Below are 25,576 nucleotides of genomic sequence, written 5' to 3'. Positions count from 1 at the left end.
ACCTTCGTGGTCAAAAAGTCCAAACATCCCATGTGAAAACATCGTGTGACCAAACCCGTTGTCTTCAATTCCTATTATTTCCCCAATTTGGACAAATTGTTTATTATTTTCAATTCATGTCGGTGATCGACAAATTCCACATCAAACTCTCACATCCATGGTTCCACGCAAATTCTTGCGTTCACATGATAAAACTGTTATAACTTCCATCGACATTAAAACACTCAAAAACACGCAAAACCATGCTCTATATTTTTTTCTTTGGCTCTATTTAGATCATCAAACATTAGTGTAACGATAATAACATTTCTGTAATAAATAATTGGAATCGTAAGAAACGTTTACATGTAACCTCATTCTTGGAGCTAAATATAGTATTCGTCGTGACAAAAGCATTTACAACCAATAGTAGCAAAGATACCTGGTGATCAATATTTTTTTTTAATCTTTCTTTTTACTCTACACAATTCTATAATCAACAAATTACCATCAAAATAGAAAGCAAAGTGTTGAGATCAAACAAGTATTTGGGGGGTAGAAAAACCTTAAGGTTTCCGCTGTGTTTGCCCGAGCTGACTGAGTTTAACGAGCAGCTCAGCGTATAGGATCTCGTTCCAAGAGTCAGGAACTCCAGGGAGGCACCAGTGGCTGCAGTCTTGGTACAACAATGGTGTCTTTTTCTCCTTTTCCGTTAAGGTGTGTTTCCGGTATACAGACGGGTGACCATCCTTCCTGTAGTCTGTTAATCTCGTGATGTTTAAATACGTGACTGGAGTCTTCATACCTCTTAGCACTTTCTCAAGAACCTTCATTTTAGACGGGTATGGGGTTAAGTATGTGTCATTCTTGATCGGTTTTGTTTCACTATCGCATGCTCCTCCTGAGTTCCATTGCCCACCACTGCAAAAAAAAAATTCCAAAAAGTGTCCAGACTTAGATTAACATCAATATATGCATTCATTAAAAGACCTAAGATCACTTCAAAGATGATCTCCATTTTACCTGAAATGAGAAGCGGAATAGCCCCTAAAGAACACAAGGGACTTTGTTGGATTCACATTCTTCTCAACCCAACGACCCCATGTAGTCAAAGCTTTACGGAAAGCTTCAAGAACAGCGAGTTCGTGATACACATTGCTTCCTTCTTGATAATAATCCTCCCTAAGAAATCAACACCAGAATCAGTTCTGTAGGATACAAAGACAGAGCAAAATTATTCAAGTAGATTGAGAAAGAGAGCTTTAAAGTACCCTTTGGATGTTTTCTCGTGAGTCCACCAATGTCCGGTATTAAATACAATAATATCGGCTCCTTTGTATTGCTCAGATGACTTCCCAACCAAATCCAGCCGTAAAGTCTCTTTCTTAGTTCCCTTCTTGTCTACAATTTCCCATTCTTGAACCAAGAAGGGTGAAACAAAGAACTCCACCGTGCAGTTGTAATCCTATCAATCAAAATTTGAGAAACCCTTAATATATATAAACAAACAAATTGTTGTAAGTAAACAAATCAAGAAGGAAGAAGCCTTACTTGGAAGACGAAAGAGTACTCAGCTTCCCCACGGAAATGGTGTCTTCCTCTAGCCTCATAAACTTTGGTCTCATCTTTCACTGATCCTTTAAGAATACAAACCAAAGATTCCCACATGTTTCTATTTAGAGAATCCCCAACAAATACAAGTCTTCTTCCTCTAAGCATCTCCAGCAAAATAGCTCCATTCAACCTTCACATACATGTATCTGTTATAAGATACAGAGCCATAAATCTAAATATTAAAATTATAGGCTTATCCCACCGACCAAACTTACCTTGGTAAACTACATTTCTTAGGTTTCCACTTAAGTTTCTGGAAATCTTTGTCGGGTCTTCCGTTTGTAATACAATTGAACTGTTCATCAATAAGCTTACACGAACCGGGTTTGTAAAGCGGATACGAATCATCCATGATCCATTCACCGTCGAAGAACTCACAGTTCTTCAGAGAATCACTCCACTTCTCGATCTCTTGCTTCACCGACGAAACAGAGTCATCGTTTTTACTCTGTTTTTCCGGTGTGGAAGAAGCAGATGATGAACTGGTAGTGGAATTGGACTTCAGATCCACCGACACGGGTGCTTTCGACGGCGTCGGAGCTGTCGTTTGGTTACTCTTCACGGCTTTTGGAATTCGATCAGTATCGGTGGTGGTTGTGGTGGTCTGTGACTGATTACTTGATCCATTCGCCGACGATTTGTCTGAAAACAGAGGATGTGGTAAAGTGCTGTTTTTTACAACCGGGTTGGTCACGTTTACGATCGGAGACTCAAAGGTCGCGTTTTTAGCAATCGGAGTTCGATTTTCCGGCACCGGTGCTTGTAAAGTATTGTTTTTGGAATTCGAATTGACAGGAGGAGAAGTGGCGTTAACAGAAATAGGATCTGTGGCGTCGCTGGATCTATTGGTGGGTTTGGTTGAAGTGACATTGGGAATAATATATGAGAAAATAGAAGAGAACTGAGATCCGGAAGTGTTGTCTGATGTTGTGGTGGGTGTGGAGGAAGAGAAGATGTTAGAGAACCAAGGAGAAGATGAGTTTGGAGAAGGACTAAAAGCAAAGAAGAGAGTGAATGAAACGAAGGTTATGACGAAAGCGTAAGCAAAAGTTGAGGTTTTTTTGGGTTTTAAGGCTGAGAAGAAGCTCTTGATGTCGGCGACGGCGGCTGTTGTTGTTGTTGTTGTTGTTACTCCGCCGCCTCCTTGGATTGGCATATACTTAACGGCGTCTGACGCCATAGACGGAGAAGGTGTAAAAGGGTAACTAGAAGTTGGGAATGTGGTGGCGCGTGACGAGTGTTTTTTTTTTAGGGTTAAGAGAGAGAAAGAGAGGAGAGAGATGGGTTATGAAGAAGAAGAACAAAAGGAAGGAAGATGACTTTTTTTAAAACAGGAGAAAGTGGGTTTAAGATAAAAAAAGGACCATTTGTTTAGTTTAAACCACATAGTTAGGGAACGACTTTAAAGTCAAGTGTTCAGTGTTTGTAATTAAGATACCCCTTGATTTTGGAGTTATTTACTGAAAACGCCACTTCGAAGAAGCGTGTCGGTGGCGGTGGTGGGTGTTTGAGATTCGAACTTAACATTATTGTTGTCTTTTTGCCACTACCCATCTCCTCTTCGGGTTCGGGTTCTCTCGACTCGTAGAGAAATTAATGTTGTGATTAATGTTTCTGTTGCGATAATCCGGGTTTGGTCTTTAGTGGTTGCGTTACGACGGTGTGGTATAGTGTGTAGAATAGTCGTGGCTTCGTGATTTGTATGATCCAACGGTACAATGCGGAAATAATGCTTTAGATCTAACCGTTTTAACAAAGCAAATATTGTGTTAGATCTAGGCTCATTTTGTATTAAATTTCAAATACTACAAAAAAAATTCAAAGCCTTGCATTGATATATATAAAAGTAGCCTCTACAATGCGAAAAAGATGGGGCTGTAGTATACAGGAAAAAGTTGATGGTTGATAGGAGTAGGACTATTAGCCCATGGACAATCGTTGCTGGCTAGAGAGAGAATTAAGAAAAATTGGTCACTGTTCGTCTCATTTAAATCCAGCCATTAAACTCGAGTCTTATTATATTCATCGCAAATTTATCCACATTTGTGATTGAATCATCCTCATGTATATCGATAGGAGAACATCCAACCATATCACCATCAACCAAAGCAACCTTCCTTGCTCTTATGACCCTTACTAAAGTTCTTCTATAAGGTCATCAACAACGGACTATAAGGTCATCAACAACGAACTGATTCACAATCTTTGTATATTAACATCATTTTTTTGTTCCTACTCGACTCTCCTCATAATCATATTACTCATATTTTATCTTCTATATTGTCATATGTGTCTACTTATTTTCTTATGAATAAATCTCTTAATTGCGTAACTAAAGTTAGGTGGCAGGTTTGGGTAATTAAGAGGAAAGTGTATGGATGGAGAGGGGATGGTAATATGCGGCATATGCCCTTTGCAATAAAAAATTTACAAAAATTCCCAATTTGCGTCCATCAAAGTCTTAGCGTGTAGACCCTCTTTTTTTTTGTTCTTCAAAAACGCATTTCACCAGCTCTTATAGAGAATCTTCTAGCATTATGACTTTCAAATAGTTAGAGAAAATGATTTCATTTGTGACCAGTAATATTCAAGAGAGATTATTATGAGTGCAAAAAAGAAGAAGGTTATGTGACCAAAACCTTTATAACTTATTTGATTATTATAAATAAGACATTTTAATATCAACCGATAAGTATATATAAAATTTTTTAAGAGTATTTTGTTTGAGAAAGTATACTCGTAGAGAGACATTTAAAAGAATTCATGAAGAAATGTGTTTGGCTTGATTAAAACATTTTAGTTTTAACACAATCCATTTTGTAACTTGTAAGTATAATTTTAAAAAATTTGAAACTATAAAGAAGACAATAGTGGAAAAAAATATATATATATAGAGAAAGGTAGCCCCCACCAGCAGCTCATCTTCCGGATAAGCTCTCTATCCATCTCCTCACATCTCTTCCCAAAACCAAAAATATCTTTAATTATGGCATATGAAAATTTCAAAATATCTCATCATATAGCTTCTCTATCGACAAAAATTCAAACAGAAACCACAAAAAAAAAAAAAAATTAATGGCAGCTTTGGCATCAAACCCTCAAATGCTAACTAGACAAGCTCATAGTAACAAGAACGAGCAATTTCGGAGGAGGGAGAGTTTGAATTTGGAGAAAAAGTGTGGGTTTTGTGTGAGGAGGGTTCACAGTAATGAAAAGCTTGGGAAGTCACATATGGAGAAAGAGTGGAGACGAAAAGCCTTCTGGTCATCAAACACATATCAGCCCACGACTGTGGAGATGGAACCCATTAACAACGTTGAAGAGCTTGATGCTGTTCTCTCTCACGCTCGCCAACTCTCTCAGCCTATCATCATCGAATGGTATAAACATACACACCAATAATATATCATTTTGTTCTCCCTTAATCTAGATTAGAGATATAGGTATCTATAGGCATGCCCGGTCCAGAGCATATGCAAAAAAGATACCATGATTCCGGATTTCACGTTTCTATGGTCCAAATTTGTGAACATTATAGGTAAAATGATTATGGTTCTAACTCGTAAGCTGCATAAGGAGTTCAACCATTACGTAGTATTCCTGTTAGATTACATTTTTCACGATTGATCATTTGCCGGATTTTTTTATTTATTTTTTTACAACTCACTCAACTACGTACAAATGGAAGGCTATATATATAGATGTTTGCTTATAAAGAATTAATGGTGAGAATATTTTGGACAGGATGGCTTCTTGGTGTCGAAAATGTATTTACTTGAAGCCTAAGTTGGAGAAATTGGCGGCAGAATATAATAACCGGTATGCTTATAACAATTGTTACAAGAATGCTATCAACTTTTTTGATTATGTCATGAACTGATAATAAAATTGTTGAACAGAGCAAAGTTTTACTACGTGGATGTAAACAAGGTCCCTCAAACACTGGTGAAACGTGGAGACATTTCGGTAAAATGCTTAAACAATCACACATAACTCTCTTCTTCTGCTTTGGTATGTGCCAATTATCTGAATCAATTTCCATGTTCATGTATTATGCAGAAAATGCCCACCATTCAGGTAATAATGCTGTCTTGTTATACAAATTGTTTTTGAATTTCAGAGATGCATTTGACAATAAGAGATTAGTGTACTATAAAGGTAAATGAAATGATTATAATGGTGAATGCAGTTATGGAAGGAAGATGAGATGAAAGAGGAGGTGATAGGAGGTCACAAAGGATGGCTGGTCATTGAAGAAGTTAGAGAATTGATCAACAAATATGTCTAATCTTCACTTTCCCCTTCCTTTTTTTTCAATATGTACAGTCAGTTTTCTTCTTTCCTTTATACAGTTTCAAACTGTTTTTTTTTTTTTTTTTTTTTATAATCAAGAAGTTTCACCTTTTTAATGTGTATAGTTTTATTGGACTGAAGATTACTTTTTTACATTTTTCGTATTGAGACATTTGACGACGGACGGATATCCCCTAGTAAAATATTTTTGACATATTGAAATTTTCATTATTATTTTTTATTGAGACAATCTACAAAGAGACTCATAAGGTATTTTTTAAGTTTTGCAAAATAAAGTAAATATAAATTAATTAATCAATGTCATATAGAATAATATATTTCAAAATACTAAATACGTTACATCTGTTATTCGCACAACAAAGTCGCTTTGGCCGAGTGGTTAAGGCGTGTGCCTGCTAAGTACATGGGGTTTCCCCGCGAGAGTTCGAATCTCTCAGGCGACGTGTATTTTTTCTTTTTTTTTCTTTTTCCTTCTGATGATTTAGATTTCGATACTGTATAACTCATTCCAAAAGCTCTTGTTTGATTTAACTCATCTGCTTCACATACACAGATATTTATGGGGATGAGCATCACATCTACGACCCTCAAAAGTTTATTTTCGAATGCAAGAGAAAGGTTTGCAGAGTCAAAATCAATGTGAGCTAATAATGCTCGTGCTCAATCTAGAGAGTGAAAATTCAGAGTTTGGAGCCTTTCACAGTAAAGGAAATAAATACACTTATGAAGAAGCAACTGATTCCTTCTTATATCAACCAAGTCACAAAACAAATCATACAAATCAGTGAACCACATGGATGAAAAAAAAAAGACTAAAAAGCTGGAGATGATCAGACTGATAGCACAAACCTTCCCTAATTTACCAACAACAAAGAATCTGTTTCCCAATCCTAAACTTTGAACCAAGCCATTGAAAAACAATCTGTGCAAAAGACAGAAAAAATCTATGAGGCAGTCTCATAAATAATAAGAAACAGATTCTTCCACGCATCTAGATTTTTTAAGTAAAGAACCTCTGCATCCCTGGTTCAGGAGTTCATGCTGCAGTCAGCGGTTAGTGAAAGACGTAGATCATGTCTTCTTCTATTGCTATTGTGCAATATGCTTTTCAACTAAACCTGCTACTCTTTCAACTTTCTTATCCTTTGGAATGCAACCGGCTGTAGAACTCAGTGAAGTCAAGCCGGAAGAAGAGAAACTTGAGATCTACAGATTGTTGCAGAGGCAAAAGAGATAGGAACCCGTCGAGTGAAGATGTGTATTCCTTTGCAATACTGTCCATATCTTTACTCATGCTTTGAAGAAATTCACCAGCACGCTGTGTTAAGCCCTTCCTACCCTCACTGATCCATGAACCGGGCTCTTCCGATTTGTTTTTCTCCCGTCCTGATTCTTTAGATCTGCAGGAAATCAATGATATGAGAAATCAAATTATGACCCTAAAATCGGAGGAAGATGTTTGAGCAAAAGTTCAAAGTCTACTTTTGTTTGAATTTAAAATAAATTTTTAGACAAAACTCACCTTATTTGCAACTCGTAAATGCCTTCATACAAACGATCTGCATGACTCCTGAACCGTAATATAAGCTCAAACAGGACAAAAAGTGATTCGCGGATGGTCTGTGACTGTTCACCCAGAAGAGACTTTCCAACAATGGCGTTGAGGTACTTCTCATGAGCTGCCAAGAGATCATCCAGGTCTTTAGCAGCTTCCATCCCTTTTGAGAAATTAGACCATGACACCTCCAATACCTCAAACATGATGTAATACTGAAAGTTAGTAACAAAATGGTTCATTTCATTCCAAAGGACCTGGCACCGTCTCAGGGCTGAGAGCAATTGCAACTTCACCGAAGTTTGGAGCTTAACGAATGAGTTAGAAGTGATGCAATTTGGTTTCATGGTCTTCCAAATTCCGATAAGAGCATGCTCTACCCGTTTCAACTTCCAGAGAAAATTGAACACTCTCAGGTATTTGGACAAAACAGACTCAGTAAACACAGTATCTAATGGAACCCTTGCCTCATATTCCAATGAGAATACATCCCAGCCTCTGTCTCCACTGCCATGAGGCATCATCTTCACCCTCAATCTGTCTAGCATGTCACGGTCATCATACTGCGCATTTGATGCTCGTATTGCAGCCTCAAGAAATCCAGCTAGCTCAAATGAACTAATATTATTTGCTGGCTCAGAAAGCTTAGGCCCTACAATATCCATCAAGTATTGGACAAAATCACCTTGACCAAGTAGTAAATAACGCTTAATCGCAAGACAATGCTCCTTAAACTTATATCTCTTATATAGAACATCCAAGAGATGCTTGTCAATTCTCTTTGCTGCCTCAGTAACAAGATGTTCAAGTGCATCCGTTTCACCATACCCGAGACCTCCTCGCCTAGTCGTTGTCCCAGAGGCAGCTGCTGCTTCTGAAGCTGCATCAGCCCACCCATGATCATCACAGCAAACACGAAGAAAGTTTATAGATTTCCCAGTTCTCAGAATCCTCTGAGCTAGACTCGGTGAAATAAAAGACGGAAGCATCGCTGGGTGGAGCTTATAACCTTCTCTCCAAAGCAAATCGACTTTAACCGGCTGACCAACGACAAAGAATTCACCAAAAGTATCTTCCAACTCCCCTTCTAGAACCCAACTTCTCACCATTTCAAACAGCGGAGAACACACACATCGAAGCAAATTCATCATAAAATCATGAACAAGCGAATCACCATGCTGTGCGTGCAAATGTATAGCCCCAGCCATCGCACCACCTCTCAAAACCTTACACTTGTCAACCAAAATAGCCATCAGTCTCATTTTCACCATAGGCTCCGCGAACCAAACCGACAACCTCCTCAAAGTAAGGTAATTGTTTGAGCTAGCAGATTCAGAAACCAAAGGAATAGGATTCATGGCCTGCGCGTCGAGCACAGCCAATAGCTTATAATAATCAGAGAGCTCATCTTGCAATGCAGCACAAAACGCTTGCCCAACAGTTCCAACTTCCTCAGCTGGAAACCGATCCATACTCTCGGTTATAAAAGTGTTAACCTTTCTAAACAACCAGCCAAGCTCAGAGAGCATACGAACCATTACCCTAGTAGCTCGAGGCACCTTAACCGAATCCTGCACAGCGTAACCATCTATCGCACTGTTAAATTTCACATATTTCCCATCAATACCTTGGCAAGCGTACAAAACATCCTTAACTAGAACCTCCTCGTTCACTTCATTCTCTTTCTTAACCAAAACCGCATACATTCTAAACGCCTCATCATGCAAATTCTCAGGATCTTGACTAACCAACAAAACCCCATTGTTCAAATCCTTCTTCTTAGCCTCACCACCGCGGAAAAACCCATCACCAAGCCCCAAATTAGGTAAAAAAACCGACGAATCGAGGCCATTAATAGCAGATTTGCGATCATCAGAAACGATTTTAAGCAAATAAACGAGAGCCCATTTATTGTTGACACTACCGGGACCAGTCTTGGAAGCGAACTTAGTGTAGAGATCGGCGAAAGCGAGCGCGTCGGAGGACTTACCTTGAGTAGCGAGACGGCGTTTGAGAGACTCGGCTATAGCGGTGGCGTCGGGGAAAACGGAAGGTTTGAGGCGGCTAGTGAGGATACGAGAGGCGTAATGGAGGGGTTCGTGGAAGGCGGGAGAATTGGGATCGAGATTAGGGGTTTGAGGGTTTTGGGTGATAAGGCGATGAACAAGCTCTTGTACTAGATCTGCTATCTTTTGCTGATCGTCGTCTTCCATCAAATCAAGCTTTTTGCCTTCTTCTTCGATTTCACCTTTTTTTTATTTTGATTTTGATTTTTGGGGTTTCTTTCTTCTTCTTCGAATTTGACTTTTTGAAATCGAAAGAGTTTTGGAGTGTGGGCGAGTGATAGAGTAGTGAAATAGAGATGGGCTCTTTTGGACTTTAGAGCTGTGTTAGTCAATATTTTTTTTTTTTTTCCTCGGCGGGCAAATTAATATGTTGGAATCCAAAAACATTGGAAAAAGAATAAAAAATTGCAATTTTTTTGTTTGTGTGTGGGTGATTAAGTTTTATGATCTAATAATATTATTTGAAAAAGGAGAGAAAAAATTAGGAAAAAAAAACAAATGTGTGTCTTTGAAATTAATTTTGACAAATTTAAGTTGATCATATGTTAAATTTATATATTTTTTTTGGATAGTGGCAATTTTGAGAATTTTCTCTATAGAATTAATAAACAAACACATAGATATGAAAAAGAATCTCATATTATTTAATTCTTAACCATAAAGCTCCACATTTCTAACAAAAAGGAACCAATCAAAATATGTACTTTAGAAAAAAAATTAATTAGCATTTAAAAAAAAAAACTCTTTTGTTTGATCTACCACATTTATGTATTCATTGAGAAATTTGAAGTTATTTATATAAAAGATTTTTACAAACAAAAATCCTAATAGGTATAGAGGAAGAAACTATATTTATGTAAATTTACATGTGACATCTGTCATTGGTGATCCAAATAGAGTTTAATGAATTAGTAAGATGTTTTTACTTTTTACTCTCATTATTCTCATCATTCAAATTACAAGATCAGAATAAAATAATAATTTTTTTCCAAAACCTATTCTATATATGTAAGAAAATATATCCATATAAGAATCACTTGCTACTTGTCAACAATTAATTTCTCCATATTCTTTTTGTTAATCTCTGATTGCACACCATACCATAATCTTTTTTCTTTTGTGTGATTAATTTACTTCCATATCTCTCTCTAATCATAGTGAGCCAATAATAATGACATACCAAAAAAGTTTAGAAGTTGTATCTATATATAATTACTTTTTTTTTTGTTAATCGTAGCTTATTTTATTTATTTATTAATCTTTAACAAAGAAAAGAATACGATGTCTCCTCCTCCTTACAACATGCGTGAAAGCAAAATACGTACATTCTACAATGTACGTATACACTCTTCTTCTCTATCCTCTCTGTTTCTTTGACCTTTAATGATGTTTTATTGTTTTTAGTTTACGAGTTTACGAGAAAAAAACGAATCATATGAAAATCCAAAACTTATAAGATTAAGGTGTTAGTTTAATCGCTTCAAAGGCAAGCGAGGATTATTAATTAACAAAAAGTAAAGACTCTTTTTACACAAATCGCAATCATCTAACTAATCCTTTATTTTATAATGTACAAGTCATTGTGCCAATAAAAACTTGACACGTCAGTAAAACAACAAAACTAATTAAAAAGAATATGTAAAACAAAAAGTGATCCTGGGAAAAAAAAAAAAAACAATTACCATTTTTCATTTTACAAATAACTGCAACAAGAAAAAAAAAATCTCTTTTACAACTGTCTTCCCCCATGATCTCATCAAATCCATTTCTTCGATTCAATTTTTCACCAACATGATTTCATACCAAAACTTTTTTAAACAAATCTCTTCATTTTCCTTAGTCCCAACAAATTTTTCACTATTTCTCTCTGTTTTGCAACTAAATCCATTTTATTTTTCTTCACCATGAATTGAGTTCGTTTTGATTAACATGTTCTCTTTTTTTCTAATGTAAGAAATGTGATTATGTTTATTATCTTTCGCTCTTGATCTAATATAAATTTTTTTTTGTCTCTCTCTTTATCTCAGATCTGTCGACATAGAAGATAGAAAAAAATAATTTAACGTGAGGAAACATGTATTTTGCTTTTATACAATCCAACGGAACGAACGAGATTGAAAAACCAAAGGTAACATAAACTATTGGCAAAAAGGTATGATTCTTCACTATCAAATCCATAAGTTTTGTCTACTAACTGTTTGTCAAAATGGGTGACACAAAATTTTGTTTAATACAGCAGCACATAAACGTATTACGGCTCTTACATAACTCTTTTTCACTAAAATTTATTAGAACTCTACTGTCTTTTGCTGTACACCAACAAAGATTGATTCCTTTCAACTTTTTCTTTCAAGTCTTTTAATAAATTATTCTTTGCAAAGTTCTCATTAAACAATCATTTTTCGTGTGTGCAGATTGTATCAAATTCAAGAGTAAAAAAGCATGCCTCATTTTCTAAGGTTTGTTTTATGAATAAATTTGAACAGTTTTCATTTCACTTGCATGATATTGATATATAGGTAGCTATATTCATAATCCATGTCTGTTAAGTATCAATCTTTGCTTAGATTAATTCACGGCTGACTAATGATTCTTATACTAGCTTATGATCGATATATATATATATATATGTTAATTAACTCATTTAGCAAATCGAGATATAATTAGTTCTCTAATGTCTCATAACCACTTCACCTCTGATTTTTTTTTTTTTTTTAAAACAAGTTTTGAGAAAATAACCCACTCTAATCTCAAGTTTATTTTAAAAATTAGAAGTTTTTTTTTTATGTTATCAGAAAACTGGAACTTTTAGATCATAGTTTTGTTTAAATCGAGTGGAATTTTACATAGCTCATCATTAACAGAAAACATTTTATTCATTCATATTAAGTCAATCTTATTTCTTTTTCCGTACCTAGTACGGGTGGTATACTAGTTAATCATATTTACTTAATTAGAGATGCTTCCTCTTCTTCTTCTTTCTTATACGACGTAATCACTCTCTCTCTCTCTCTCTCTCTCTCTCTCTCTCTCTCTCTATCTCGCATAGTAATTATCCTTTTTTCTTCTCTTTTGCATGCGATTGGGCTTTTTTAGCGGCGGCGATGCAGATGCTACATTGACCCTGCCATTGAGGTACTCCCACTTGGCCTCTGTAATGTAATCCCCCGTTTGTGTGAACTCGAAACCTAACCCACATTTTGTTATCCAAGTGTTTTCGTATTCCTGCAAATTTGTGTGATTCTCTTTACTCGCTTACCAATTAAGAGCTTTTAATACTCCCAAATTCCAATGCTTTCGTGTAATTTTGTTATTTGCTCTATGAGTTTCTCTCAGAAGATTTTGAATTACAGTTTTGGAGTTTAGCTCATAACACAGTGAATGAAGCATATATATTTGTTAACTGATTAAAAAGAGTATATACAGTTGCTTTCAGTTTCGGAAAGGTTTGAATTTGGTATCTGTCTGATGGGAGGATCTAAAAAAGTATCCAAGTCTAGAAATGCTGGATTTAGCAAGTTGAAGGCTGCTGAGTCATCGTCTTCAACAACCACCTATTCATCAAAACATTATCCTGAGACATCTCTGGATGATAATAGCTATAGCTCCCTTACTTCTTCATCTCCTCTAGGAAGCAGCAAGCTTCTGTTACAGTATTCAGGGAAGGTACCGCCTAAGCCTTTGCAGTCCAAAGAAAATGTCACTGTCACTGTTCGTTTTCGTCCCCTCAGGTGTGAATTTTGGAACTGGCAACAACTCATGTTAGATGTTTTTTTTGTTCTGTGGATTTTTTTTGACATTGGTTTTGTGCTTTGACTTAGTCCAAAGGAAATCTGTAAAGGGGAAGAGGTTGCGTGGTATGCTGATGGGGAAACTATTGTGCGGAATGAGCAGAATCAATCAACGGCTTACGCCTATGGTTAGTCTTCTTACCTGTTTTTGGCTAGCCTTCATGAGTTTCCTGTATCATGATGTCAAATCCAATCTGCTATATTGTTTCTTAAAGATCCGTCTTTCCTTGCAGATCGTGTTTTTGGGCCTACGACGACAACACGCCATGTCTATGATGTTGCTGCTCAGCATGTCGTTAATGGTGCTATGGCGGGGATCAATGGTATGGACTAAACACTTTGTATTAGCTGACCGGTCTAGTTAAGACTTTATTCTTTAGAGTTTAAAAAGATAGGTATAGTATCGAAGCTTACCCCGAGCTACAGTACCATGAACAGTTGCATGACCATTCATTTAAAAAATAAGATCTTTGAGTTGCCAAACTGTATCTAGTTCTTGTTCTAGTTTCTAGAATACTTTTGAGTTAGATTTTTTTTGCCAAATTGATTCTAATGTAGTGACTTTGAGTGTTAATCCAACCACAGGGACCATTTTCGCATACGGAGTGACAAGCAGTGGAAAAACTCACACTATGCATGTAAGATTTACTAATCTATTTCTTGCTTTTCATCTTATCATAATACAACTTATTAGGTTACTACCTTGTACAATGTACTTCAATGTGTCATCACAGACATGCTTCTCTGTCAGAGAATCATTTGTCTCTTCCTTCGTTACTGGCTAAATCACTGAGTAGTTGAGGATAAAAGTTCCTCTCCTATAGTAGCCATAACGATTAGCAATGGACCTCGATGTTTGGATCCTAAAATGTTGTGTGTTTGTATTGGATATTATTCTCCTTCTAGCTAGTGTTGCTCTGTTGACCCTATTAACCCTTTTATTTTACTGTAGTTAGCATATGGCTGCGCTCTTTAGGTTAGTTCTCTACTTTAGACGCTCTGCAACCTAGTAGTCTCTTATGACACCCATGATCGATACATGGTCCTGCCCTAGTGTCGGTTAATTTATTTACTTCATTCTAGAGACCATGTTACGTGTGACTTTAAAGATGTACATGACCTAAGAAGAATTTTATCTCATAAAGACAGTATTGTTTGATTCAAATGTCAGGGGGACCAAAGATCTCCTGGTATTATACTACTAGCCGTGAAGGATGCCTTCAGCATTATACAAGAGGTACTTATTAGGATGTTGATTAGTCGAATTCCCTGGCCAAAGTCTAGCTACATCACACATTTATTTCTTGCAGACTCCAAAACGAGAATTTCTCCTACGTGTTTCCTACTTTGAAATTTATAATGAGGTACTACTCACTACATGCTTTTCTTCTCTCCATTCCCTTTAGTCAACTTCACCAGTGGTGCTGAATGATAGTCAGATTCTGCCTTTGATTTTTCTTAGTACTAAGGTTCATTTTACTTCAGGTTGTCAATGATTTATTGAACCCAGCAGGACAGAATTTGAGGATCAGAGAAGATGAGCAGGTACCTATTTCAGTACTTGATCCTCTTATATACTTTCTGTTGGTGACATGCATAGTACTGATTTCACTGTCTCATATATATATTTGTTGTGAGTATAGTGCTCATCATAGAATCCTAAAACCTGCCACATCATATTTTTTTTTATTAGAGTAGACATCTATTCTCGGCTAGATGCACTTGTTCCATTTTTTTAAAGTTAATTTTTTTGAGGATCATGCAAATCCAATGTAAAAGGTGGCCTGATTATCAATATTTGAATGTTCTTGGTCACATTTCGTATTCAAGTATACTAGAATTGAACCTGTTGACTATTGTATGGGCTAAGAAATTACTATACTGTACTACTTCTATTGTGTTGTGTCTTTCCCTCTAAAATTATACACTGAACCTCTCTTTATTGTCGATTGTAGGGCACCTTTATTGAAGGGATTAAAGAAGAAGTTGTTCTATCCCCTGCTCATGCGCTTTCTCTTATAGCAGCTGGAGAAGGTAGGCACTTCCATGTTTCTCTATAATAAAAAGGCTTATTCTAGAACCTAACGATTCCAGCAAAGACTCTCCTGGTCATTGTAAAATTATCTTAAGATTTCTTTGTCAGCAAGTGTTTCCATTTACCATTTGCGGTTCCTTTTGTGTGATATGATATAGCAATTTTAATGACTAGTTTTCTCTTTCTTGATTCCAGTAGTTTCTTTATGTTTTATTATGCAAGTCACCTTGATAAAAAAATTCATTTAATGACAGAGCACCGACATATTGGATCCACAAGTTTTAATCTACTTAGCAGCCGGAGCCATACAATGTTTACCCTGGTATGTTTAATTTCTCTTTCAAAGATTTATTTCTTTCCCCTCGTCCATCTCAATTCTCAATTTTGTTTATCAATAGAAAGTTTGCAAGGAATTATATAGCTCTTTTATATTATCATACATTTGGCTACACTTCACTCTCCAACTCTAAGCATTTTCATCCAAGCATTCTTGGCACTGCCCCTTTTCGACTAATGAAGTTTTCTATAGGCAATTTCACAGAAGCTCAAATAATTTCGAACCTTTCACCATACTATGATTAATGCGTGGTTAAATTCATTCTTGACCTCAAATATTGACCATGGCCTTAATAGATACTTGATTCTTAATCATATAAAATATTTTAAATGCTTTTGGCTTTAGTTTCAAAATGTTTTATCTCAGATTCCTGGGTTATCGCCAAATTATCATTAGGTTTAATAAAATCAAGATTATAGTTTGTTGTCACCATATTTTTGTGTTGTTTAACTGGGAGGTAGGACCAGTTTTGTGTTCCTTAAGTTCTGAACACTGAAGAATCCTAGCTGTTTCTCTAGTCTTCAGCACAAATTGAACAATGTTTTCTTCTTTTAAACAGCATTTCAAGCAACTCTGTCATACTTATTAAAACCAAGTGGTTTAGTAATGTTAAGTATAATAGCTAAAGAGTTTGGCTTTCTTTTCATATCTATCAGTAAAGTTGTACCGTTTCTGAAAGATGTTATAACTGGTTTGGTTGCAGACCATAGAGAGTAGTCCCTTGGGTGACAATAACGAAGGTGGAGCTGTACACCTCTCGCAGCTGGTATAACATCTTTTGTTTTTATCCCGTGATATTATGTTCAGTTATAGTTTTGTTTATTATTGCACTTTGTGAACACTGAAAGGTGAACAACTGATTAACTGCCCATAATGTCACTTATACCTGCAGAACCTCATTGACCTGGCAGGTTCTGAGAGCTCAAAGGCTGAAACCAGTGGTTTAAGGCGCAAGGAAGGGTCTTATATAAATAAAAGTTTGCTGACTCTAGGGACTGTGAGTTCTTGGTTATCATTGTTTTTTCAAAGCAACAATAGTTTTTTGAAGTTTAGTCGAATTTAAGAACTTCTTTGCCTTTTTTCTTTGGAAATAGATCTGCCCATAGCTGCGTCTTCTTTTTTTCTCTCCTTTACAGCTGAAAACCTTGTTTTTGTTTTTGCCTTCCAGTCATTATGTTAAGTCACCTCCCAACAGCTGAAGTTGGATCGTCCTTTTGCAATTTTGCAGGTGATATCAAAGCTTACAGATAGGAAGGCTAGTCATGTACCATATAGGGACTCTAAATTAACCAGGCTGCTTCAGTCCTCACTGAGTGGTCATGGACGTGTATCTGTAAGTGTCGTTAGATATCATTTTTAGCGTCTTGTTGCAATAAATGCCACACACAACATGAACATAGGCAGTATAAAACAATTCCTATGATCGATTTTACTGATTGGTTGTTCCATCTGGATATGATAGCTTATTTGTACGCTGACTCCTGCATCAAGCAACTCCGAAGAAACACACAACACATTGAAATTTGCCCATCGTGCTAAGCATATCGAAATTCAGGCCGCGCGGAACAAGGTGTTACTCACATCTATATTTCAGCTCAGTGTAATTCTGTACTGAAGATTCATTCTGGATTTCTAACAATATAAAGTACAGATAATTGATGAGAAATCATTGATCAAGAAGTACCAATACGAGATTCGCCAACTGAAGGAGGAGTTGGAACAGCTTAAACAAGGAATCAAACCAGTTTCTCAGTTAAAGGATATCAGTGAAGATAATATTGTTCTCCTAAAGCAGAAAGTATGTTTTTCTGTCACTATTCCCTTAAATGTCTGCAACAGACCGATGATACTTTACTTTATCGCGATTCAGTTTTAGAAACTTGAAAATTGATTTGCATTCTTTTCTTTTGATGTAATTATAAAAGCTAGAAGAAGAGGAAGAGGCTAAAGCAACTCTCATGAGTCGAATCCAACGGCTTACAAAATTAATTCTCGTGTCTACTAAAACTCCACAAACATCGCGGTTGTCTTATCGTGCTGATCCTCGGAGAAGACACTCATTTGGAGAAGAAGAGGTAAAATCACTTTTAAGCCTTGTACATCCTTCACCTGTCCTTTGATCAGGATGATTTAGATATTTTAATAAATGATATAAAACATAAATCCTCATTTCCCAACAGCATGTCTGCCAATTATTATTTTTGTTTTGGCTGATCTTACTTGCCAATCCATGGCCAGCTTGCTTACCTACCTTACAAGAGGCGGGACTTGATGGATGATGAGAACCTTGAATTATATGTTTCTCGTGAAGGGACTCCTGAGACTATAGATGATGCGTTTAGAGAAGAAAAGAAGACCAGGAAGCATGGCCTGCTGAATTGGTTAAAACTTAAGGTACACATTTGATTCTAGAATTTATCTGGCTTTGATAAACTTCTACTGTTGGCTGGTTTTGTTTAATTTCGAGCATTTCCCTCAACATCGTAGCCTCATACTATAGTAAACAGTGTCCTGCACATCATTTATCTGGCACTCTGTGCTTCGAAAGACTTATGCTTCTGGTGTGCTTGAGATATCATACAGCTTCATTTCCTCTTACTTCGATTTTCTTCTTTCTTTTTGTCTGGATATGGCGATGTCTAACCTTTCATAACTGTTTTACTATCAGAAAAAAGACGACAGTTTCGGGGGATCAGTCAGTGACAAGTCGAGTGTGGTCAAGTCCAACAGTACACCGTCAACTCCTCAAGGAGAAGGCAGTAATTTTCATACAGAAACTAGACTTACTGAAGACTCTGCATTAGCGGATCAACTCTTAGAGACTAGGGAAAATAAAGAAGCTCATGAAGACAGTTTTCATGAGATTGAGACACCTGAGGTACATTTACAGTTTTTTCTCAGCTGATACCCCATTCCATTTTGCATCAATTAGTTTACTGAGCTTTTTCTAAAACAAGTGATGCACAATTTTTAAGACGTTGTGTACTTGTTCCCAGACTAGAATGAAAATGATTGACCAGATGGAATTACTGAGGGAACAGCAAAAGATTTTATCTGAGGAGATGGCGCAACTATCAAGATCTTTTAAATTGTTGTCAGAAGAGGCTGCCAAAGCCCCTCAAAATGAAGACATTAAAGTAATCTTTGCGTTCTGTTCATCATCTTATTAAATTTTCGATCAAATCTTGCAGAAATTTATCCTCCTGGTTGTGTTTGGAAATATGCAGGCGGAGATTAAAAACCTCAATGGTGACATTAAGGCAAAGAATGACCAGATGGCTACGTTGGGGAAACAAATTTTGGATTTTGTAATAGCATCACATGATGAATTAGATAAATCTGATATCGTGCAGGTGGGTTATCTTTTTCAAACATCACACAGTGGCCATGTGCTTCTTGTTCTGGCACTTATAATGTTGAATTTTCTCAAGTCATTTTTCTCTAATCTTCAGGCTGTTTCTGAAATGAGGGCTCAACTAAATGAGAAATGTTTTGAACTCGAGGTGCTGAAACTCTCTCTGTTTATACAGTACTTCCATCTCTTGATTAATACTGCACGTATATCCCTCCTGCTACTATAATCTTATTCACCTTGATATGATCCGTTAGTACTAAGCCAAAAACGATATTAACAAATTGTTTCAAAATGGATTAGTAAGGAATCTTTTAACTCAGTATTAATTTAATTTTACAGGTTAAAGCTGCAGATAATCGTATCATTCAGGAACAACTCAACCAAAAGGTCAGATAATACCTTGTCTTTCTCCCAAATCCCAGTGTATTTGCTAGTGTGCTAGTGTGCAGAGAAATCTGTAACTGATAAACATTTTTTCTGCAGACATGTTTATGTGAAAAGTTGCAAGAAGAGGTTGCAAACCTAAAGCAGCAGCTCTCTGACGCCTTGGAACTGGGAGATATCAGCTCTGTCACAAGTCACTTGCAACAATTATCTGGATCCCCAAATAAAGACGAAGAAAAAGCCATTGAAGCACAGGTGGAATTCTCATATGATTCACAACATTTTACTGTGAACAATTCTTTTCCCTGATCTTTCTATTTTGATATATGAAAATCTTAACATTATATTCTGACTGAGACATAACAGGCATTTGAGATTGAGGAGCTTAGACTGAAAACTGAAGAGCTAAGTGAGTTGAAGGAACAACTAGAACTCCGAAACAATAAACTTGCTGAAGAGAGTTCATATGCGAAAGAGCTTGCTTCAGCGGCTGCTATTGAGCTTAAGGCATTGTCTGAGGAAGTAGCAAGACTTATGAATGACAACGAGAGACTAGCAGCTGATCTGGCAGCAGTGCATAAGGGCTCTGTTACACCACGGGGCAAGATAGGAAACCTGAGGAACGGAAGGAGGGAAAATCATACAAAGAGAAAAGAGCAAGACAGCTCGTTGATAGAACTGAAGAGAGAACTGATCATGAGCAAGGAACGTGAAGTTTCATTTGAATCTGCTCTAGTTGAAAAATACCAGAAGGAAGCCGAGCTACAAAGAACAGTAGAAGAGTCTAAAGAAAGAGAAGCACATCTAGAGAATGAACTTGCTAATATGTGGGTTCTTGTTGCCAAGTTGAGAAGATCCCAAGGAGCTGATTCAGGTATATCTGACTCAGTATCAGAGACGCAACAAATCAACCATACTGGGACTTAAGTGATAATTTGTGATTAGTTTCTTGAGTTTGTACATTTGTATGCAATTCTCATTTCCTTCGTGGGCTTGATTTTTTTGGTTTGTTGATAATAATACTTGAAAGGAAAGTATCCCGAAGGCAAATCTTTTGTGCAAAGTAGTTCTCTGAATTTTCTAACTTTCCATTTGCTAAAGACATCTTTATGTTCTATAATCAATATACATACACAAAAGGCTAACCAAGTCCGACATGGCATGCTCATCACTTAGCTGCAGGACAGGAACCCTGCAAAACCTTTGATTATGGTGTCTTTCCAGCATCTAGGACCTACCAGCTGGTCAGTCTATCTTTTACAGAAGTACTATGAAGCAAATATTCAATCCCTAACAAGTCTAGTCTTACATTGCTAATGACCCGAGCCTCTCTGTACATTAAACAAAACCCTATCCATGTCTACTATTGTTACCTACATCTTCCATGAACCTCTCAATTCAATCTCTCCATAACAATTCCGTATGCACAAAAATCAAAACTTTGGTGTTACACATGATCAGAAAGATGGCAACGCATGAAACTTAGCATATGAAAAGGAGTTAAATACACAAAGATCCAGTAGTCACAAGACCTGTATCGTTACTACATCAGAAGAGACCAGATCATGTAAAAACCAATTTTTTAAACGAAAACAACAAACTACAGAAACTCAAAAATCAAAACTTTAAAAAGTGCTTAACTAAAACAACCACACTAGATCAGATTCTGAACTGATCAATTCGTCTTAGGATCAGGCATAGGGAACAAACCACCAGCACCAGCACTTCCTCTAGGAGGAGAGAAGCCTAAGAACTTCTGAAGATTAGTCCTTATGCTAATAGAACAAAGCAGATACAAAAACGCCATGGAACAATCCGTGGAATCATCTCCTTTCAATCCTCTATGACTCATCTTCCTCACAATCGTAATCGGATGAAACGGAAGCTTCGCTACAACTTTGCCTTCGAAAAGCGAGTTCAACAACCCAAACACAACGAAGAGAACCAAAGCCACAACGGCACCAGATTTGAACTTGAAGAGAGATAGATCTCGGCTCGATTCCTTTAAGCTGGATTCAACGCGATCTATCTTCTTCGTCTTCGATTTCTTTACTGTTAGCTTTGAGGAAGTGTTATCAGTCTTCATCGTCTCGAGCTTCTTGGAGGCTTTGTCAATGGAAGATTTCAAGGATTTGTAAGAGTTCGTGCGATAGATTAAGATCCATGAGATTGCTTCGCAGACTAACGCCGTGCAGAAGGAGATTCCGACGACGGTGAGACTATCGGCGTACTTGAATGAGGCGAAGAGTGGTATCGCCGTCGCCATTGCTCTCTTCCTTCTTCTTCTTAAGCTCTCACAATTGTGATATGATTGAATTTTTAGTTAAGAGTCAAAGTTATGATATATTTTAAATAAATAAAAATTTATGATAAAAAAAAAAAAAGAAGCCCACAAACAGAAAGAAAAAGGCCAAATGCTTAAAAGCCCACAAACAGAAAGAAAAGGGCCAAAATGCTTAAAAGCCCACTAGTATTGGGTAATAGTAATACTGTAAATTTTGACTTTATTAATAAACGGCATACCATGTGGGTTTGATGACGTTTTTTCTCAAAAAACGACACGGTTTTTACATACGTAAGTGTAAAACTTTTTTCTTCTTTTTTTTTTTTTTTTTTACTTAAGAAGTTAAGAAGTTAAGATGGGGGTTAATAGATTTCATTTGTGTACATTTGTTTTTTTGTTTTTGGTTTAATGTTAAATTTGTGTACATTTAAATCAGAAATACGTATTGTAGTGGTTTGTGTTAGTGTTGTTAATATAAGAGATTTTTTTTATCTTAGATCAAACAAATCATCTACGGAAAAATACGACATGATCATAATTTTCTTGTTAGATCCATAGTACGTTCATAGAATGTAATAAGCACTTGATTACGTTGCACACTTGCACCCAAAGTAGTTGTGGATATAAAAACGTGAGCCAAATAAAAATGTGAAGTGAGACATCCTTTTCTTGGGCTATATTTAGGTAACATAATAATTTTTGGTATCAGTATCACTTATTCAATCCCATTTAATTTTTGTAAGAGGGGTTTTGAATGTATGTGGGGGCATGAAACTTCGTTTATTTATTATGAAACGTTTCCTTTGTACTTCGTATACAGCATAAGTTGGATTAATAATTAAAATTGCTATAGAACTTAAACATGTACCCACCACGGCCTCTTCTCACCCATCACACTTCACACATCAATAATTGTTTCGCATATCATCAAATAGGATCTGATATTGTTGATTCATGAATCATTCTAGTTAAATTTCTCAGTTCATCCGTAACCACTAACCAGAATTGGAAACATGTCTTTCTTTTTTTTAAATCATAGGGACCGTCAAAATTAAATATTGTGATTTAAGACCCGATTGATGTTTTGAGAACCGTCCGCAAACATTAATTTGTGAACAGTATACGTCTTTAACGTCATCACATAACATAAGGGCATAAGACTAGAGTAGAGTAAGTAAACTTAATTACTTTATGCTAATTACAATGTTATGAAATGTTCTATAGTAGTATATCCTAAAGGTCATTTTACTGAACATTTGTGGTGGCAGGTGAGTACAGTAGTATAATCAGTTCTGCTTAATTCAGATGTGTCTTTAATATAAATTTTCATAATGAGATTTTTTATTCACTTATTTGCTAGAAAACAAATTATAATTTAATTATAATATATTTTTTTGTCAGCCTTTTACTTACAAGAAGAAATGTGATATTTCCACAATTTCTATATATTATATATATTTTTATTACATATATCATATAGTGTATCTGTACTCTGTAGTGTTGATTAAAATAACAAAATCATCTAAATATTTGCTGTTTCACCTAGAATCGCATAGACGGTCCACGTAGTTCACCTAGAATTGCATAGACGGTCCATATAGCACTCTTTGAACATTTCTCTTGTTCGTATTCTCAATGTTGTTCTCTACAGATACGTTACTTTTCATTCGTTCATCAAAGGTCATCTAGTACTTATTTGTTCGTTTAGGCTGACTTACAAACATTGTTCTCACGGAAACTGTTGTCGCTATTTGTGAGTCCTCCGTAAGTTTAGGCATTTAGGCTATTGGCACTGTTTAGGCGGACGTCTATTTCTTGTCAGAAACTGAGTTATTAAATGCTGCAGACAAGCGTTATATACATTACAATTCGAACAAAAATATAAAACATTTATTTGGTTTGTCTTATTGTTGGGTGGAGGACTAAATAAGAAAGAAAATTGTAAACATGTTTCACTTAAACTTAGTGGTGATGTATCCTTTGGGGACCCTTTAGCGATTCGTTTAGATTTGAAAGTTAATGATATTGGCGTGGACATTTCAGAACCAACCAAACTATCTATATTTCCAGATAAAATATATATGTTGCCAAAATCAATCAAAATAGTAATACTCCATAGGTGGTGATTTAATAAAAGAGAGCTCAACTAGCAAAAATGTTAGTTAAGCAGAGCTTCCGATTTTGTAACTACTTTAAGCGATACACTTTAAAGTTTCTAAAAGAGAGACCTTTTTCTATGGTTGCTATATACCAAAAAGGTCGTTTACACATTCTCAATAAATTGCATATTTTAATCCTCATTAGATGTGATTGGCGAATGTTTCGCTTCTAATCACCACACTAATCAATTAATAAATTTACTTCTTCTTTTTTTTTTCAACCAAAATTTTACTTCTTTTAGATAAAGTTTGATGTTTTCCAAGTGAATCTGAAAAGAAAAGAAAATTAAAGATACATATTTGAGTAGTGAAACGTGTCCGGTTATATTAACTGAATAATTACTATGGTTTATAAGTGTGTAACTGAATATGTTTACATATGACAAAAACAATTTATTAATGAAAAAATAACTTTCTGAACCAATCATCTTTATTAAGCTTAACTGCTTCAGTAAAAGAGTTCCTAAGCTTGTTCATCTGCATGAACTAGTTTAACTGTTATTACATTGATGATGTCTATGGGATTACTTCTACCATACGTAATTAAAAAAGCTATTAGAAAAAAGGAAAAAAAAACTAGAGATATTAAAGAAAAGAATTAGAGCCGTAGATCCAAACTCACGTGGTCTGGTACATTCGTCTTGGACTCGTAAAACAGACTACGCCTGCCGCTACCACCAACATATGTCGTCGGCCTAGTCTGGCTATCGCCGATGAACAAAGGCATATATCTATTGTAAGATGGACCGTCGCGATTAAATCTTGCTGATGAGTTATACCTACGCCAAAACCTTAATCTGCTCGCGTCGTTGATTTGAGAAGCTTCAACGCGAAAGTACATAAACAAAATGTGTAAGTAGCATTGAAATTAAATGTGTACATGTAACATTGAATTAAATGCAACGACGTATTTCAAAATGTGTAACTTCAAAATGTGTTCATGTAACATTGAATAATTATTAACTATAACAGACGTATTCACACACATTTTGTTTTTGGTAAGTAGCACGTATTTATTCGTTTTTAGCTACATTCTTTCTAATTTTGCTAAAGATATAGTTGTATATGTAGATAGAGATTAGCCAGACAAAACTTGAAGTAAACTACATTGGATGACGAACACATGCATGTAGACATTAGATAACGATTCGACCATCCCTCATTATACTAGGATGCCCACTTGCCAAGATCCGTAGCTAGCAATTACTATCATTGAAATTATATACTTGCACCTATTTATTTTTCCTTGATGATTTCTACCCGTCGAGCTACCATCATTGATATGTCATGTCAATGTTTTATGAAAAGGTTTATATAGTACATTAATTGTTTGATGTCAAGAAGATAGTCGTATGTAGATGTATCTTTAAGGTTCCTGTTTATGTTCTAAACAGTGACAGCTTGTATACGACTTTGATGCCATGTGTCCTGTGAGGCTATAGCTTAAATCTCCCTCGTGATACAAATACATTTTTTCTTCTTATGATTATTTTAGAACAACCATGAGTTATTTATGTTGCATCATCTAATCAAATCCTCTCTACTTTTTTTTTTTTTTTGAGTAGCTAGTACTATATCCACATAACCAAAAGGTAAAATAAAAGAACCATGAATTAACATATAGTACAACTTTTCAGGTGGATCCCTCAAATTAATGTATAGTTAGATGGTAAAATGTGTTATGTCACATCTTTGTTTCCTCA

General features: G+C 36.0%; 5 protein-coding genes and 1 non-coding gene across 12 annotated transcripts; 3 read left to right on the top strand and 3 right to left on the bottom strand.

Annotated features, from left to right (window-relative positions):
* Nucleotides 1-286: 286 nt before the first annotated feature.
* Nucleotides 287-3,402, bottom strand: LOC104734681 (protein trichome birefringence). The gene is made up of 5 exons (XM_010454308.3): nucleotides 1,809-3,402; nucleotides 1,531-1,723; nucleotides 1,251-1,444; nucleotides 1,003-1,161; nucleotides 287-900 (listed from the first exon to the last, which is right to left on the bottom strand). Exons 1-5 carry the CDS (start codon nucleotides 2,771-2,773, stop codon nucleotides 546-548), a joined length of 1,866 nt encoding a protein of 621 aa, XP_010452610.2. The 5' UTR covers nucleotides 2,774-3,402; the 3' UTR covers nucleotides 287-545.
* A 1,148-nt stretch (nucleotides 3,403-4,550) lies between these two features.
* On the top strand, nucleotides 4,551-6,070 carry LOC104734679 (thioredoxin-like 3-1, chloroplastic). 2 transcript variants are annotated; one of them, XM_010454305.3, is made up of 5 exons: nucleotides 4,551-4,973; nucleotides 5,338-5,412; nucleotides 5,493-5,559; nucleotides 5,653-5,670; nucleotides 5,783-6,070. In XM_010454305.3, exons 1-5 carry the CDS (start codon nucleotides 4,669-4,671, stop codon nucleotides 5,879-5,881), a joined length of 564 nt encoding a protein of 187 aa, XP_010452607.2. In that variant the 5' UTR covers nucleotides 4,551-4,668; the 3' UTR covers nucleotides 5,882-6,070. The 2 variants fall into 2 exon arrangements, with proteins under 2 accessions (XP_010452607.2, XP_087336409.1); XM_087480283.1 differs by lacking the exon at nucleotides 5,653-5,670 and having other exon boundaries at nucleotides 5,493-5,604; nucleotides 5,714-6,070.
* A 198-nt stretch (nucleotides 6,071-6,268) lies between these two features.
* On the top strand, nucleotides 6,269-6,350 carry TRNAS-GCU (transfer RNA serine (anticodon GCU)). Its single transcript has one exon. It is a non-coding gene; the product is annotated as a tRNA-Ser (tRNA).
* A 281-nt stretch (nucleotides 6,351-6,631) lies between these two features.
* LOC104734678 (gamma-tubulin complex component 3-like) lies at nucleotides 6,632-10,053 on the bottom strand. 2 transcript variants are annotated; one of them, XR_015578793.1, is made up of 3 exons: nucleotides 7,430-10,024; nucleotides 6,921-7,307; nucleotides 6,632-6,829 (listed from the first exon to the last, which is right to left on the bottom strand). XR_015578793.1 is itself a non-coding variant. In XM_010454304.3 (2 exons), the coding sequence occupies exons 1-2, from the start codon at nucleotides 9,673-9,675 to the stop codon at nucleotides 7,046-7,048; spliced, it is 2,508 nt and encodes an 835-aa protein (XP_010452606.2). In that variant the 5' UTR covers nucleotides 9,676-10,053; the 3' UTR covers nucleotides 6,632-7,045. The 2 variants fall into 2 exon arrangements, 1 of the variants encoding a protein (XP_010452606.2); XM_010454304.3 differs by having other exon boundaries at nucleotides 6,632-7,307; nucleotides 7,430-10,053.
* Nucleotides 10,054-10,761: 708 nt separating this feature from the next.
* Nucleotides 10,762-20,480, top strand: LOC104734677 (kinesin-like protein KIN-7L, chloroplastic). 5 transcript variants are annotated; one of them, XM_087481673.1, is made up of 27 exons: nucleotides 10,762-10,863; nucleotides 11,556-11,656; nucleotides 11,943-11,987; nucleotides 12,625-12,663; nucleotides 12,955-13,259; nucleotides 13,350-13,447; nucleotides 13,553-13,642; nucleotides 13,905-13,957; nucleotides 14,491-14,556; nucleotides 14,630-14,683; nucleotides 14,805-14,864; nucleotides 15,275-15,353; nucleotides 15,609-15,676; nucleotides 16,395-16,457; nucleotides 16,584-16,688; nucleotides 16,920-17,024; nucleotides 17,154-17,261; nucleotides 17,343-17,489; nucleotides 17,617-17,766; nucleotides 17,930-18,085; nucleotides 18,360-18,569; nucleotides 18,688-18,828; nucleotides 18,919-19,044; nucleotides 19,144-19,194; nucleotides 19,386-19,433; nucleotides 19,530-19,685; nucleotides 19,797-20,480. In XM_087481673.1, exons 2-27 carry the CDS (start codon nucleotides 11,603-11,605, stop codon nucleotides 20,355-20,357), a joined length of 3,138 nt encoding a protein of 1,045 aa, XP_087337799.1. In that variant the 5' UTR covers nucleotides 10,762-10,863; nucleotides 11,556-11,602; the 3' UTR covers nucleotides 20,358-20,480. The 5 variants fall into 5 exon arrangements, with proteins under 5 accessions (XP_087337799.1, XP_087337802.1, XP_087337801.1 ...); XM_087481676.1 differs by having other exon boundaries at nucleotides 10,812-10,863; nucleotides 11,556-11,680; XM_087481672.1 differs by lacking the exon at nucleotides 10,762-10,863 and adding an exon at nucleotides 11,266-11,477.
* Nucleotides 20,481-20,894: 414 nt separating this feature from the next.
* On the bottom strand, nucleotides 20,895-21,762 carry LOC104734676 (uncharacterized). Its single transcript, XM_010454302.3, has one exon. The coding sequence runs from the start codon at nucleotides 21,694-21,696 to the stop codon at nucleotides 21,106-21,108; it is 591 nt and encodes a 196-aa protein (XP_010452604.1). The 5' UTR covers nucleotides 21,697-21,762; the 3' UTR covers nucleotides 20,895-21,105.
* Between the last annotated feature and the right edge of the window lie 3,814 nt (nucleotides 21,763-25,576).

This window comes from Camelina sativa, chromosome 13 (assembly GCF_030686135.1).
Source record: "Camelina sativa cultivar CO46 ecotype springtype chromosome 13, ASM3068613v1".
In the NCBI taxonomy this organism is placed as follows: Eukaryota; Viridiplantae; Streptophyta; class Magnoliopsida; order Brassicales; family Brassicaceae; genus Camelina; species Camelina sativa.
This window is presented reverse-complemented; position numbering and strand designations above follow the sequence as displayed.

What these genes read in the sequence shown, in the direction of transcription:
- LOC104734677 (XM_087481673.1), top strand. Translation starts at nt 11,603, where the DNA reads ATGTATTTTGCTTTTATACAATCCAACGGAACGAACGAGATTGAAAAA. An exon ending in GGATCAGAGAAGATGAGCAG is followed by an intron (nt 14,865 to 15,274) that starts GTACCTATTTCA and finishes TGTCGATTGTAG; the next exon opens with GGCACCTTTATTGAAGGGAT. An exon ending in AGAAATGTTTTGAACTCGAG is followed by an intron (nt 19,195 to 19,385) that starts GTGCTGAAACTC and finishes TTAATTTTACAG; the next exon opens with GTTAAAGCTGCAGATAATCG.
- LOC104734676 (XM_010454302.3), bottom strand. Translation starts at nt 21,696, where the DNA reads ATGGCGACGGCGATACCACTCTTCGCCTCATTCAAGTACGCCGATAGT.
- LOC104734681 (XM_010454308.3), bottom strand. Translation starts at nt 2,773, where the DNA reads ATGGCGTCAGACGCCGTTAAGTATATGCCAATCCAAGGAGGCGGCGGA. An exon ending in AGTACTCTTTCGTCTTCCAA is followed by an intron (nt 1,445 to 1,530) that starts GTAAGGCTTCTT and finishes TTTGATTGATAG; the next exon opens with GATTACAACTGCACGGTGGA. An exon ending in CACGAGAAAACATCCAAAGG is followed by an intron (nt 1,162 to 1,250) that starts GTACTTTAAAGC and finishes TTGATTTCTTAG; the next exon opens with GGAGGATTATTATCAAGAAG.
- LOC104734678 (XM_010454304.3), bottom strand. Translation starts at nt 9,675, where the DNA reads ATGGAAGACGACGATCAGCAAAAGATAGCAGATCTAGTACAAGAGCTT. An exon ending in ATTTACGAGTTGCAAATAAG is followed by an intron (nt 7,308 to 7,429) that starts GTGAGTTTTGTC and finishes GATTTCCTGCAG; the next exon opens with ATCTAAAGAATCAGGACGGG.
- LOC104734679 (XM_010454305.3), top strand. Translation starts at nt 4,669, where the DNA reads ATGGCAGCTTTGGCATCAAACCCTCAAATGCTAACTAGACAAGCTCAT. An exon ending in CAGCCTATCATCATCGAATG is followed by an intron (nt 4,974 to 5,337) that starts GTATAAACATAC and finishes TATTTTGGACAG; the next exon opens with GATGGCTTCTTGGTGTCGAA. An exon ending in GCGGCAGAATATAATAACCG is followed by an intron (nt 5,413 to 5,492) that starts GTATGCTTATAA and finishes ATTGTTGAACAG; the next exon opens with AGCAAAGTTTTACTACGTGG.